This window comes from Artibeus jamaicensis, unplaced genomic scaffold (assembly GCF_021234435.1).
Source record: "Artibeus jamaicensis isolate MK-2021 breed Jamaican fruit bat unplaced genomic scaffold, CSHL_Jam_final contig_797, whole genome shotgun sequence".
NCBI classification, from domain to species: domain Eukaryota; kingdom Metazoa; phylum Chordata; class Mammalia; order Chiroptera; family Phyllostomidae; genus Artibeus; species Artibeus jamaicensis.
In genome coordinates, this window is record NW_026521977.1 from 21496127 (window position 1) to 21510586 (window position 14460).

At 41.1% G+C, this 14460-nt stretch overlaps 1 protein-coding gene across 5 annotated transcripts in view; it reads left to right on the forward strand.

The window, feature by feature from the left end:
• IFTAP (intraflagellar transport associated protein) overlaps positions 1–14460 on the forward strand; it is a 56440-nt gene that overhangs the window by 14741 nt on the left and 27239 nt on the right. For all 5 annotated transcript variants that reach the window (XM_053673164.1, XM_037128302.2, XM_037128301.2 and 2 more), the window contains exon 2: positions 1656–1811. In XM_053673164.1, the coding sequence (XP_053529139.1) occupies positions 1679–1811 (133 nt within the window). In that variant the 5' untranslated portion in view covers positions 1656–1678. The remainder of the gene's footprint in view (positions 1–1655; positions 1812–14460) is intronic.

Genomic DNA, 14460 nt, shown 5'->3' on the forward strand with positions numbered 1-14460 from the left:
TTTTTATTATCCCCCATGAATTACACTAGCTACTTAGGCAGTAATTGTTCTCCTGCTTTCTGTAGATAGGCAATTTTCTCAAAGCTGTGGAAGGCTGACATTTCATGCAGCATGAATGGAATTTAACAAGGTGAAGTGTCATGGGTAAAAACAAAGTTCAGACTGTGCAAGGACAGAGGCTCGGTGCCTCGGCCGGCAGGCATTTAGTCAGCTGTGTGGTAAGTGACTGACACCCGAGGGGCCGCCAGCAATGGGAACGCGATCTTCCGCTCTGCAGCCAGGGGGCAGTGTTTGGAATGTGTGAGTGAGTCGTATCTCAGTGGACTCAGACCATATGTGGAGTCTTGTGTTCATTTCTGGACCGGCTGTTCTAAAGGAATGGAGGCGATGTGAAACGTTTCCAGGCAGATGATCAGGAGGGTGAAAGGACTTGAAGCCCTGACCTGTAGGGCAGCGGTAAAGTGGCCGGGCAAGTTCGTATGAACGTTACGCCAGTTTCTAGCAATATCGGACTGTAGTACCTGCTTGAATAAATACAGGTGCTCCTTGACTTATGATAGGATTGCGGCCAGGTAAACCCATTGTAAGTTGAAAATGTTGTAAGTTGGACATGCATTTAATACTATCAGGGGTGTCCAACCTGGCCAGTTGGCCCCATACAGCCCAGAATGACTGTTAATTTGGCCCAAAACAAAATCGTAAATTTATTTAAAACATTATGAGATTTTTTTTTGCCCTGGCTGGTGAGGCTCAGTGAATTTTTTTTTTGCCCTGAGTGAGATTTTTTTTTGCCCTCAGTGAGATTTTTTTTTTTTGCCCTGGCTGGTGAGGCTCAGTGAATTTTTTGCCCTGGCTGGTGAGTGCCAGCCTGTAAACCAAAGGGTCACTGGTTCGATTCCCAGTCAGGGCACATGCCTGGGTTGCGGGTCGAGTCCACAGCGTGGGGTACGTGAGAGGCAACCACACATTGATGGTTTTCTTTCTTTCTTTCTCCCTCCCTTCGTCTCTCTCTAAAAATAAATAATATCTTAAGAAACCGTGATTAGACGTCATAATATATTTAATGGGTGGCCCGAGACAACTCTCCTTCTCCCCGTGTGGCCCAGAGTCGCCAGAAGGTTTGGACGCCCTGCATCAGTTGTCTGCTCTCATGATGGAGTGGCTGGCTGGGAGCTGTAGCCACTTGTCAGCACCATGAGAAAGACTGCATATCGTTAACCCAGGAAAAGACTAAAATTAAAAATTTGAAGTATGGTTTCTACTGAAAGCATGTTGCTTTCACAGTATCAGTAAAGTTGAAAAATCTTCAGTCAAATCATTGTAAGTCAGGGACTGTCTGCAATTTTAGCTTGATAGTGATTGACTGCCAGCTCTGTGCCCTTTCCTGAGCTGTTACGCATTTGGGGTACAAAGATGAAAAGACATGAGTTAAGAAGATGGAAACGAGGAAACTGAAGCAAAACTAAAATTGCGATAGCAGTTCAGAAGCCAAGATAGCAATAAACTCTGGTCTCTTGAACTAGAGCTTATTCCTGGAGTAACTGTGTTGATCTGTCTTTTGGGGGCCTTGGAATTCTTTCACCCACTCATTAGAGTATTGTCAGAGAGGCTGGTGCTGCCTGACTCTCTAGCTCACGTTTTTCTTTGTCTCCTAGGTAAAGTGGCCTTGTGAATAGGGATGCCTGCCCAAATATCAGCATTGGAGATCATGGATGAAGATCAAATAATCGAAGAAGTGTTAGATAAGTTTGTTAATTGTCATGAGCAGACATATGAAGAATTTCTGAGCACTTTTACTCATCTTTCAAAAGGTAAAGTGGAAAAGTAATTTGTATAGCAGTGGAGATAAAGAATTTTATTATAATTTTATGTTTTTGCTGCTTTTTTCAGAAAGGCTCTTTAATGAGCATCCATTCATTCCATTCCTTTGATCCCGCTGTTCTTATCAGGGCATTCACAATGGATACGTGTAAATACCAACATTCCTGTGCAACCAAAAGTTGTGTCATAGAGTCAGAACTATGGAATTTGAGAACTAAGAAGGACCCTAGAAATCAGTTGGTACAATCCCTCCATTTTATCTCTGAAGAAATCCAAGTGCAAACGGTGGAGGTTTTTAAAAACATTTGAAACTTTTAAGAACTATGGCATACGGTAGGCTATGGAATTGCACCACGCACATTTGTACCCTGGCATGGTCCCTTTCTGGCCATGTGACCTGGGGGTGGAGGTGGCTACCAAGGGGAGAGGGTGGTTACTAAGGGGGCGGTTACTAAGGGGGCAGTCACCGAGGGAAGGGGGAATAATAATAGAACTTCAGAGGTTGGTGAAAGAGAATTGAGATAATCTGTATAAAACTCTTAGCTTAGTGGCTAATGTATAAGTACTTAATGGAAGCTGGGTGTTGTTGTGGTGGTGGTTGTGATGCTGCTGCTCCGATTTCTGGACAGTGGAAACAACCAGGCAGACCAGGAGTGATTAACTGAAGCCTAAAGGCCAAACCTGTGCTGTGTGTTTTATTATGTGTTTTGTTTGCCACTTACTGTATTTTTTTTTTATTGAGCCAATATTTAAAAGTTGGGAAACCTTACATAAAAATCTTGATCTGTGTTTTCTCTGATTAAGTGAGCAGTTCTGTTACCTGCCGTTTCCCTGAAGGCCGGATCAGCTTGAGCTCAGAGCTCTAGCTGGGAGCGCTCTGGTCTGTCATGCTCTCTGGCACTTGCACAGCTTAAAAGTGTGTGTTACACTGCCTGCTTCATTCACTTAAGTGCTTCCTGCAGGCACTTGAGTTTCTATGTTGTAAATTCTGCTTTAGGTCACTGTCGGCTTGATCTCAATCTCAGCCTCGGTCCTTTCTGGGTCATTGATCCGCATTTGTGAGTCCGCGGGTTCTCCGCTTCGCCACGTGTTGGACTCCCTGGAGGAGCCTTTAGAGCACCTTGGTACCGGGGGCGTGCGGAATCTTGGCTGGGGCTAGAAGTCAGTGGTCTGCAGAAGTTCCTCTGGTGATTCTAACGGGTCCCTAGGATTGAGGATCGGGAGTTTCATAATCTTTGAGGTCATGACACTCAAGATACCAGACTTCATGATTTAAAGTGATGAGTCATGCATCCTTAGGCAATGTAAAAGAAGGGTAGTAATAAAGAAGAAAAGGACAAGTGATTCTAACAGGTCTGTTTTGTTGTGCAAAGCAGTTGGAATGTCCATGTCTGTATTGTTTTTACTTGAAAACTGTGGACTCCGGTTTTGTTTATAATGAAGGGAAATGGAGAATTCAGTAAGTCTCTAGTAAACTTTAGGACTGTGGATGATGTGTTATGACAGGATACGTGGATCAAGGCAATCATGACGATGGCCCATCACCTTGGTCTGTAGACTGGGGTTCAGGAAGATGTTTGAGACTAACTGTTTAATTGTCTAGTTCCATATTTACTGGACCCAGCTGTGCCACTGGAAGGTGGCCGATGTTGGGTGTGTGTGCAGAAACAAGGGTAAAACCGGCAGAATTGATGCATTTTGGTATGCCAGTGGCAGTCTGATAATTCAGATTGTCTTGTAAATTATTTTAAAGCTGAGTTTAAAATAGTTATAAAGCTGACTTTCTTTTTGTGCTATGGGAGAGTAAGAACTTGCAAGGACTTGGGTATTTTGAGGTGATTATAATAGTTCTCGGGATAAGGGGGTTGGTCTATTTCCTTTTGAGATTTCTGTATGAGCGTTTCGTGCTGGAACAGAAATCGTGACGCATCCGGTAACTTCACTGTGAGTGTAGTTTTGGGCCCCACACTGAGCTGAAATAAATGATGATGCAAATCGCACAAACTGCCTCTCTGAGCATACTAGTTTTTTTTCCCCCTGCTTTCAAAATATCCTTAGGCGCCAGTTTTCATGAAAAACTAATGAACTGAAAAAAAATTCCTCTTAAAGAACAGAGTTGTGAGTGCAAAAATGTGTCTTAAATCAGGAAGCATCCTTTCGCCCCTGAAACATTTAAAATACCTTTTGAAAAAGCAAACGGGACTTATGGACAGGCCTAGGGAGTTGAGTGAAGCAGAATTGATTACAGTGAATATTGTTCATCCTGTTTTAAGGAAAACATGAAAGGTCTTAAGAGTTTTCTCCTTTTCAGCCATTCATTTGTCTTAGTGTGTTTGATCATGTTGCTATGTAGTGGAATCTCTGTTAAGTTAAAGTGGTTATCACCATGCATACTTCTGTACATTTCTTCAGTGAGTTTAGTTTAAATCCAGTCCCACTTCCTCTGATTGACTGTTCTATTAAATTGTATAGTAGTTATACACCGGAGTGCTTGTGGGATTCATTTTCTTTCTAAAGTGTTAAAAGGGTCAGTAATCTTATTAAAAACAGTTCCCTGGAAAAAATTTAACTACAGCTTTATTGAAATGTATTCATATTATGGCTTTAGACTCTTGAAAAAGAGCTGGAAACTGTTAATATTATAGCATAATTCTCACTACAGTACGTTTATGTTGATAATATTTTGCAGGTTTTTTTAAGAAGAGATCTGGTTTTTAACACCATCGTACATATTTGATAATAAATACAATGTTCTGTCAAAGTACTTAACGACATATTAATTATATTAATTATTAATTTTAAAAGAGACAGTTATAATTGAATTCTCAATAGTGTCTTTGGTTCGAGAAAGTAAGACCAAGTTGTAAAATTTAGAAAATTAGAATGCAGATTTTGGTTTTATTCATTATTGGTGAAGATCTTACTATATTGTTGACATTATTGTGACTAAAGATAAAATGCTAAGTTTTAGGTATCTCAGTGTCTTTGTGAATATAATGAACTTATATGTTTTTTTTAGAATATCCATCTGAAGGGAAAAATGCTTCGTCCTACTTGTCTGTCATATTGCTAAACTTTTTTTAGGTTATAAAAACCCAAATATGAAAACTTATGTTTGATTTTCTATTAATGAGTACATGTATGCATTCATTCATTCATCCTCTGAGTATCTCCTTATGACCTAGGTATTATTTTAGGTGCCGAGGATCCAAAAATAAACCAGTAAGTGTTCTCAAGCACTCATAGTCCACTGAGGGAGAAATAAACAAACGATGGAGAGAAGCATGGGATTCTGTGAAAGCTTGTAAGAGCGCCATTCAGACCCCACTCGATGGTAGAATAGTAAAGTCTACCCCCTGGAGAGGATGCCAGGAGAGTCTGGGATAACCACTGAACCAAAACTTAGCTTGGGTCCTAAAACATTAAACAGAGTGCTGGAATGTTTGATAGACACAGATGAATTTGAAAGATGTTAAAATGCTTGGTCCTTTTGAATCATGGTGCCATTTGTTTTAGTATTGATATAATTATATATATATATAATACCATATATATACCATATATATACCATATATATATACACCACATATATCCACATATATACATATATATATATGTGATTTTAATAATAGGTTTAAATGGTAAATTTTCAAGGTGGAGATGTAGCTTTGCTCCAGTTATTTCTAAACTACTGGGAAAAGAAGGTTTCTAAAAGTTCCTTGCACACAGAGATTGCCACACAGCCTTATGTGGGAACAGTTGAGTGGTGGTCGCTGCTCATGTGGACATCGTCGGAAGTTATGAAATGACATACTTGAAAAGCCAGTGACTTAGAAATTGGTATTTAATCTTTTCAACTCCATTTGTTACATATACTAACCCTAACCCTAGAGGGATGTAGTTGTTACATGTTACATCCAAATTCTGAATCTCTCTCTCTCACACACACACACACACACACACACACACACACACCCTATTATTGTTCTGATTTTGTGCTTCAGGCTAACTGATTAATTTTCATTGAAGTTGCTCTTTGACCAACTATTCAGCTTAATATAGTTTGGAAATTGCAATGAACCTACTGTGATTTTATAAATACTCTTAAATAGTCTTTGTTTTTCCTTCTCCCATATCATTTTTTAAGATTCTTAGCATCCAGTTTCCCAAGTAGATGCCTAAGGACAGAAACTAAAGACAGTTTCTATATCACCACTTCAAACAGTTTGCTGCTCACGGCCACATTTACCCACTTTAATCTGTTTTCTTATGTCTACATCAAAGATTCTGTTTCTGATTTTGAGGTGTGGTTTGGTTTCCAGTTTTCTTTATGATAGTCTCATTTCAGTTGCAATACTTGTGCTTTTAGCATTCTTTCCACATATATTTGAAAAAATTCCTGTTGACTCCACTTTTCTCCCTTCATACTTGTTAATATTTGAACTACCCCCCCCCCCACACACACACACCCCGTAAGTACAACACCGTGTGTCTGAGTATTTGGGACAAATGGCTGTGCCTGTGGCTTTATTCACTGGTGCTGGTCAGATCTTTGTTTCACTTAAAATCTTTGAAATTCTTAGTTTGAACACTCTAAATAGGTTTCAGTTTTTCTTAGATTTTAATAACCTTAGGAGGTCTGCCCACATTTAGTTTTTTAAGAGCCAGTGTCCTGCCACCGTCACAGGTTTCGGGAACGTACGGTTGTACGTGATCTGTCATCACAAGGTCTGTGCCGTCCAATGCAGGAGCCACGAGCCACACATGGCTGCTGGGCATTTGAATGTGGCGTGTGCTACCCCAGAACTGAGTTTGAAATTTCATTGAATTTTTATTAGGTTAAATTTCAATGACAAAACTACTACTTAATTCAGTTATCAGAAAACTTTGAAATGTGTTTGGGACAAATAATAAACCAATTTTTTTAAATGTAAATTTTGTGAACTATAGATACAGATTAGGTATTTTTGATGAAAATTTTGAATTGAGATATGTAATAAGCACAAAATGTACACAGGATTTTGAAGATGGTATAAAAATAGGATGTAAAATTTCTCAATAATACCTTTTGACTACATTTGGAATTACAATATTATTTTGGAAAATTGGCTTATGTTACATTAAAATTGACTTCATCTAAAAATATTCTAAGATGTGGTTGGTTTAGCATGTTAAACCGCACCCGCACTTTGGGCGGCGCTGCTGTAGGCCGGTAGTTTGCAGACTTGGCTGCCCCTCAGAAACGCTTTTCTAACAGCAAACTTTTATAAAGTGCAGATATCCAGACGCTCTCCTGGGCTTATTAAGTGAGAAACACTATTGCTAGGGGTCTAGGGATTTCTATATTCATGAGTCTCTCCAGGGAATTCTGCGGCACCACTGCTTCCGAGCAGTGGTTCAGACGACCAGCTCTGTAACGCAGTCCCACAGCCGCAGGAGGACCGGTGCTCCTTTAAGACACCAGCTTGCAAGAGACAGTTCAGTGCTCTCTGCTTTAGGTTCCTTCGTGGGTATGTTCACTAAACATTTGTCTGCAGTAACTTATTTAATTGCCACAATGAATCAAACAAATATTATTCAATACTGTTCCTTTTTATAGCTCAGAGAAATGAAAGTCATTGTCTCGATTAGCACTTTGCCTGAGGTTCGGTCAGGCACTCACACTTCAAACTCCTGACCCTCCTCTGCACTGCCGTACCCCTCCCACAGAAACATCGGGATCGTGAGATTGTAAGAAATGTTGTCTAATTTTATTATGGAGAAGCAGCGAACATGTATTACGTACTTGGTAGTTCGCTTAGGACTTTCCCCGGATCATCTGGATTAATCCTTATAATAACCTAGTAAATTGTGTTTACATTTTAATTTTTTTTTTTTATTATTCCCAATTTGCAGATGAGGAAACCAAGACTTGAGGTTAAGTAAATTGCTGTATGGACTGAATGTGCCCCCTCAACATTTATTTATTGAAGCCTTAATCTCCAGTGACTGTATTTGAAGTTAGGGTCTTTAAAGAGATTAAACAAGGTCATCAGGGTGGAGTCCTCATCCAATATGATTGGTGTCCTTGTAAGAAGAGAGAGTCGCACCCGGGAGGACCACATAGAGAGAACAGGCCACAGGAGGATGGAGCAAGGAAGCAGCCAAAGGGTTGGGGTGGGGGTGGGGCTCAGGAGAAACCGAACCTGCCAATAACTTGTATCAGAATTTTAGCCTCCCGAATTGTGAGAAAAATACGTTTCTGTTGTTTAAGTCACCGGTCTGTGGTATTTGTGACAGCAGCCCTAACGGACTTGCTCAAGGGTGTGTTAACTGGTTAGTGGTGGCGTTGGATTGTGGGCCCGGTCGGTGTGGCTCCAGAGCCTGTGCTCTGACCCAGCTTTTGGCCTGACGTCATGCGCTGGGCAGTTCCCGGGGACTGGGAGTCACCGGCAGGCAGACAGTGTGAGTCATTGGCATGGAAGTGAGACCTCCAAGGAGTTACTCTAGTTTTCTCGAGTGTAGGCTTCGTCAGACCTGGCTGCCTGTGGATCTTGTTCACCATTATTACTCCGGTGCCTGAAGCAGTGCTTGGTGATACAGAATAAGTAGATGCCTAATAAATATTTGTTGAATAAATGAGATGAAAGGAACATAAGAGAATTCAGAATGACAGAAAGACAGACAGGGGGCCTCAGACCGAGCCCTGAAGAACATGCACATTTAATGGGCAGGCAGAGAAAGAAGGGCCTGCAAGTGGACTGCATCGTGATGCCCAGAGTTTGGGTTTGATATACTAGCCAGCGGGGAGCCCTGGTAGGATTTACACACACACACACACACACACACACACACACACACACACACACACACACACGAGATCTGCAAAGGTAGGAGGGTTAGCAGAAATCCCTAAGGTAGGAACTGAGGTGGTGGAGGAGGAAACAGAAAGCAAACAGGGCCCTTGGGATTCGTGCTTGCTAACAGGTGGCTGACGGAGCATTAGGGAAAAGAAGGAGGCAAAGACCAGTCCCAAGTGCTTTCCCTGGGACAAACTGAGGCCCACAGACGCCCGGGGTCTTGTTCAAGGTCACAGAGTTCTCACTATAGAATTCTTTTATTTACTTTTTTCTTATTACATGTATATTCTGTCAAGAGCTTAGAATCTTGGGCTGGGATTTGGTTTATACTTCTGGACTGATAAATTTTGAGTTGTCAGTTCAGCCAAAGGAATATCACTACTTGTGCTTGACAACTTCTAAAAAAGCGTAATTAAACATGAAACTGGTGACAGTATGTGAAACAACGCGTTTCCAAAGCCGACCTACCATTGCGTCCCCCAGAGCTGTTTTGAATTTGAGTGTTAGAAATGCATCTTTAAGCTTCTGTAGGGATACACACACAGAGTCCTTTCCAAATCCGAAGGATGAATTTAAAGTCTGCTGTTGAAAACACCACAGAGAAAATTATAGAAAGCAGCTGGCCCTCTTACCGGTTTCAGAGCAGGAAAAGCATGTCAGCGGAGCGTAAAAAACGGCTCTCTCTCTCGTGAAAGAAAACATGACAACAGCATGTGCTCCTTGCTGGGTCGCCTGTTGCAATTGTTTTCGTAGAGGATCAGGCAGAGACCAGCGGGCTCCGTGTTGTTTTGAGACCCTTGCGACTGGCCGGTTGTCTGCCAGAGGAAGTTGGAAACGAGCTGCCCAGCTTCACGCTTCCAGGTGGCACCAAAGCCACATTTTCTGCGCTGTTATCAGTCATTGAATTCCCTACTGAATTTGAATGGTGTTTTTAGTTCACAGTCCATTGGCAATGTCTTTCTGTTTCCTTTTTTTCGTTAGCCACATTTAGAAAAAAAAAAAAAGGCCACTCTGGAAGCACTCTTGCAAATGTGTGTTGAACAGTGAAATGCACAACTGAAAACCATGCAGCAAATAGCAATAAACATATTTTAAGACTTAGGCTATTGAGATGTTCATTTCACCTCAAGAGAAATCTGTAGAAGGCATCCTATGAGGACTTGCCGATAAAAGCAATGAGGCAATTGAAAAACTCACCTAATTAACCTGGCATCCCAAGAGAGAGAATAAGGAAGTGGTGTCACTTTAAAGCTTTTTATTGATGGTTTCTTTCATCGTTGGTATTGCTGCAAAGGATAAAAAGAAAATAAAAAAAGCTTATGGTGTTATGTTGCTCATAAATTCAGTAGCTATCTGTATATGACTCCTGAGTCACAACATAGCATCAAATATCACACAGAGGCTGAAGGAAGAAAAAGAGTATTGAATGAAGTGAACTAATGTATAGCGCAGCTGTGTGGAGGAGACAGCGTCAGCAGCATTAACCTGTTCTTTGTCTTCGGGAGAACATCTGCAACCTGTAATTAAGCAATTTTCATTTGTTTCTCTATTTCTTTTGTCATCACTAAATCACTACACTTAGGGAACAAATTGACAAATTATGAAACACAGAAAAATGCTGGTTCAGTTGCAGAAGGAAATTTCCTCCCTCAAATTATGATGGATTCTGAGCTGATGGAACCATTTTGTTTCAGATATATTAGCATAAATCTTCAGCTGCAGTTGTTACAGTTCATTTTTATTCTACCCGTGAATATTTGGCCCATAGATACTCATTTGTTTTCTGTGTCTGCTGTAGTTAGGTGTAATTGGATAAGGAAATAAAATGTATTTAAGTATTTACAACATTTTGAATTATAATTATTACATTTATTTTGCGCACTGTGTTTAATGCATAGTATTTTGTTACAATGAACAGCTTTCTACTGGTATTTTCAGTGAAGTAAGAGATTATGAGTTTCTAATTTGATTTATGTACAAGTAAAAAGATCATTTTCTTTAATTCTCTATATCTATTAAACATATATATTACATAGTATATTTTATGCGCACATATAAATTATGGAGGTGAAGTTTTTCTTAGACAAATAGAATTTTGAACTCTTATAAGACACAGGCAGAGAACTTTATAGAAGCCAAATAAACTTTTACGATGGTCACTATCAATGTTTAAGTAGCCAGTGTAAACAATGTTAAGTACATGCCCATTTGATTTTTATGCATTTCCTTTTAACCATAACATTATTTTTACTCATGTGGTTAAAGATATTGTTATACTTGATGGAAAGAGTAAATTACTCGACTTGAAACTGGGGTGATCATAAGTCTTCATCCTCTGATTCGGTTGAATGGGCATGTATTCACACCTGGGTGGTTTTAGCAAAGTGTTCTCTCAGCCATGAAACAATAATATTTTCTTTGAAATGGTCAGCTAACCCCCAAGGATGCAAACAGGAAACTGTGTCTTGACCAAAACTCATGCCTCCCTTGTGTGAAAAGCAGTCCGTCTTGTATGGGATTTGTGGTGTCTGTCTCCCTTACTTGGACTCTTTCCGGATGAGATAGGTGCTTGTTGAGCACAGGGAGGGATCATCACACCATTTCCATGTGTTTTCCAGATTTTGTAGTCTGTGAATTGCTGATTAGAAAAAAAGACTTGTGCCCTGGCTGGTGTAGCTCAGTGGATTGAGCACGGGCCTGCGAATCAAAGGATCATGTTCGATTCCCAGTCAGGGCACATGCTGGGTTGCAGGCCAGGTCCCAGCAGGAGACGCACAAAAGGCAACCATACATTGATGTTTCTCTCCCTCTCTCCTTCCCTTCCCCTCAAAAGATAAATAAGTAAAATCTAAAAAGAAAAAAAGGCTTGTGAATCAAGTACCAGGTTTTCATTTTTTCCTCCTTCTCCATAAGTTCCATTTTGTGTGATCGGTAGCCAGTCACCTAACTCCTTGGTATTGAGTTTAGTCCGTCATTACAGCGTCAATCCAGTTTTTCTGGCTTAGTTGAGGTCATCTCAGTGTTGGCTGTGCCCCTGGTGTATTTTAGGGACGGAGCTGGAATCCGGGAATACACAATGTAGCGGACCGGGTCCCCGCTCTGATTTATGTCATTCTCACTTATTTCTGCGTGCTCTGTGCTCCTAATGCTCTGTGCGTGCGCGCGAGGGCGCAGTAGCAGTGCAAATGCGTACGGACTGTGTGGGGAGTGGTGGGTTGGCCAGGCGGCCCAGACTGCTCTGGGTCATACTGATGCAACAGTCTCCCCAGCGTTGCCTCTGGTTTTTTGGTTGTCTGAGTTTTAGATGGACTAAACATGATTGGTGAGGTAATAAAAGAGCCCTAAGAATGGTAAGAATAGTGAGTTTTTAGACTGTTTCCTCTTTTTTTCCCTCCCAAGGGGTGTTCTGGAGTGCCCTGCGCACAGGGAGGAAGAGTGAAAAGCATGTGGCATTTCAGTCTACCCTTGCGTCGCCCAAAGGCCATGTGCCAGTGCGTGAGCCCTGGATTGTCACACTTTTGCGCGGAAACGGTGTTCTACCTCGTAAAGTTTGGAAACTCCTAAGAAGCATTTATTTGTAAAGGGGCCAGAAAAACATTTACTTCCTCTAACTTTCTTCAGCCTTTGTGGGTACAAGAGATTGCCCTAAGTAGACGCACCTTTGTGCTGGCAGGCAGATGGGCACCGTTTCGGGGAGAAAGGCCATTTTTCCGTTGGTGGGATATAGTTTTACGAAGAGTTTTTTATGTTGCCCTCATATTTCTTATTTGTCATGGGCATGGCCAGGGTAATGGAAAAGGTACCATTCTAGCTGAGGATTCGGGAGACTTTTTATTAGTTCTGTGAGACTCCAGGCCTGCCACTTACGGTCTCTGAGTCTATAAATCAGGGATAATTCTGCCTTCTTGGATGGCTCATGTGGTTGAGGTGAGGATCAGATGAAATATGTATGAAGGTACTTGGTGAGTTTTAAAGATTTACTTAAGAGTAAAGTTTTATGGTTATGGGGACTATTTATGATTTAAGAGCAGGACATCAAAGTTAAATATTAAAGAAATCTTAAATAAAAAATGCAAAATGCTACCTTCAGTGTTAGTTGTCCGCACCATATTTCTTGAAGTAGTTAAAGCCAGCTCTGTATTGTAGCGTGTCTGTGTGTCGTGTGTATTGTACAGCGTAGGACCATATAGTCCAGGGAATGATCCAACACTGGCCTCTGGTGGATGGGCCACATAGAACGTCTGCATGTGACCTTCAGGCAAGGGTGTTTCATATTCTTTGACAAAGATAAGGTATCAAATACTTCATTTTTATTCTCAATTTTAAGATTCTACTCCATCTGTGGATTCTTTACATGGGGCTCTTGCCTTAAGTGTCTGTAACGATCACCTGCTTAGTGCAATGCAGATTCCTGGGCATCAAGCCACAAATGCCAGTTTTGTAGCTCTGGTGTGCAGCCCAGGGACCTTGACTTTCAGGCCAGCTTTGAGAAATGCACCCCAAATGAGATCAAGGAAAGGTATGGGGAGATGTAGGAGTTCCTCAAAATCCTGTGCTACTGTGTATATTGCGTTTGTCTAAGAAGGACCAGAGCGCTTGTGAAGTTCTTTACGTTCTCTACTCAAAGGGTAACAACAGTTACTTTGCTAGAATTTTTCATTTCATGTCATCATTTTGTATTATTTAAAAGGCACTTTGACAGTGAAAAATGTGATGGGTTACCAGAATAACTTCACTGTGGTTTTGCTAACCTCTGGTACAGAGGCTAGACTCCGCCAGTTTAGGGAATCTCAGGGGGGCTTTGGCTCAGCATCCATTCTGTCCCAGGGATCACTGCCTGAAGGATCCCTGCGCCTGTGTCTGGAGCCCAGTTACTCCAGCACAGGGAGAGTCCTGCCTACTGCTATTGTTGCTGGAAGACATTTTCTCTTTTTTCTCTTGTGGGAGCATTTCGTCATTAGCAAGCACACAGGAAAGAGTCTTGGGACGCCACCTGGCCTATGGAGGCGTCTGATTGATGCGATTCTAGGAAATGCCCCTTCAATAATTTTATTGCTTTTAGTACTTTTTCTGCTGTGTATTTCACACATGAAGTCACTTTTATTCAAGTGTAAAATTTTATGATTAGGATAACTATGGTTTAAAAGAGGGACATCAAAGTTAAATTTTAAAGGAATCTTGACTCTAAAAGATAAAAAATGTGAATGTAAAATACTACATATGGATATATATATATTTTTTCTTCAGTATTTCCAGAAAATACTTCTTGGGAAAGAAGAGATACATGTATGTATTCTCCCTAGATTGAGGATTCGAAGGAAATGCTTTTTCACTTCTACAAATAAATTTTTTTTGGTCGTGGCAGGAAAATTAGAAAATACAGGGAGACGCCACTACACATATATAAACAAACAGCAAAACAAAAAGCATGCTCTTTCTATAGCCACAGAACTTTTAGCTACTGTATGGCCCCTTGAATAGACATGACATCTCCCGGTCTCCCTTGTAGTTAGGTGTAGCCATTTGACGAAGTTTTTACCAATTAGAAGTGAGGGGACTGGCATGTGTAACTTCCGGACCATATTCTTTAAGAAACATGTCCTGGACTTTTCATAAAAAAATTCTTTTCCCCCGGCTGGAAACAGGCAATCATTAGAGTAACTTTTTAGGCCCAGAAGTGGAAGCCGTGTGCTGAAGGTAGCAGAGCAGCCCGCAAGCCCTGATCCCTGATCATCGCATGGAACAGAGCCTGCCCCCCTGCCCTGAACTGTTACGTGAGAGAGAGAATAGTTACTGTCTC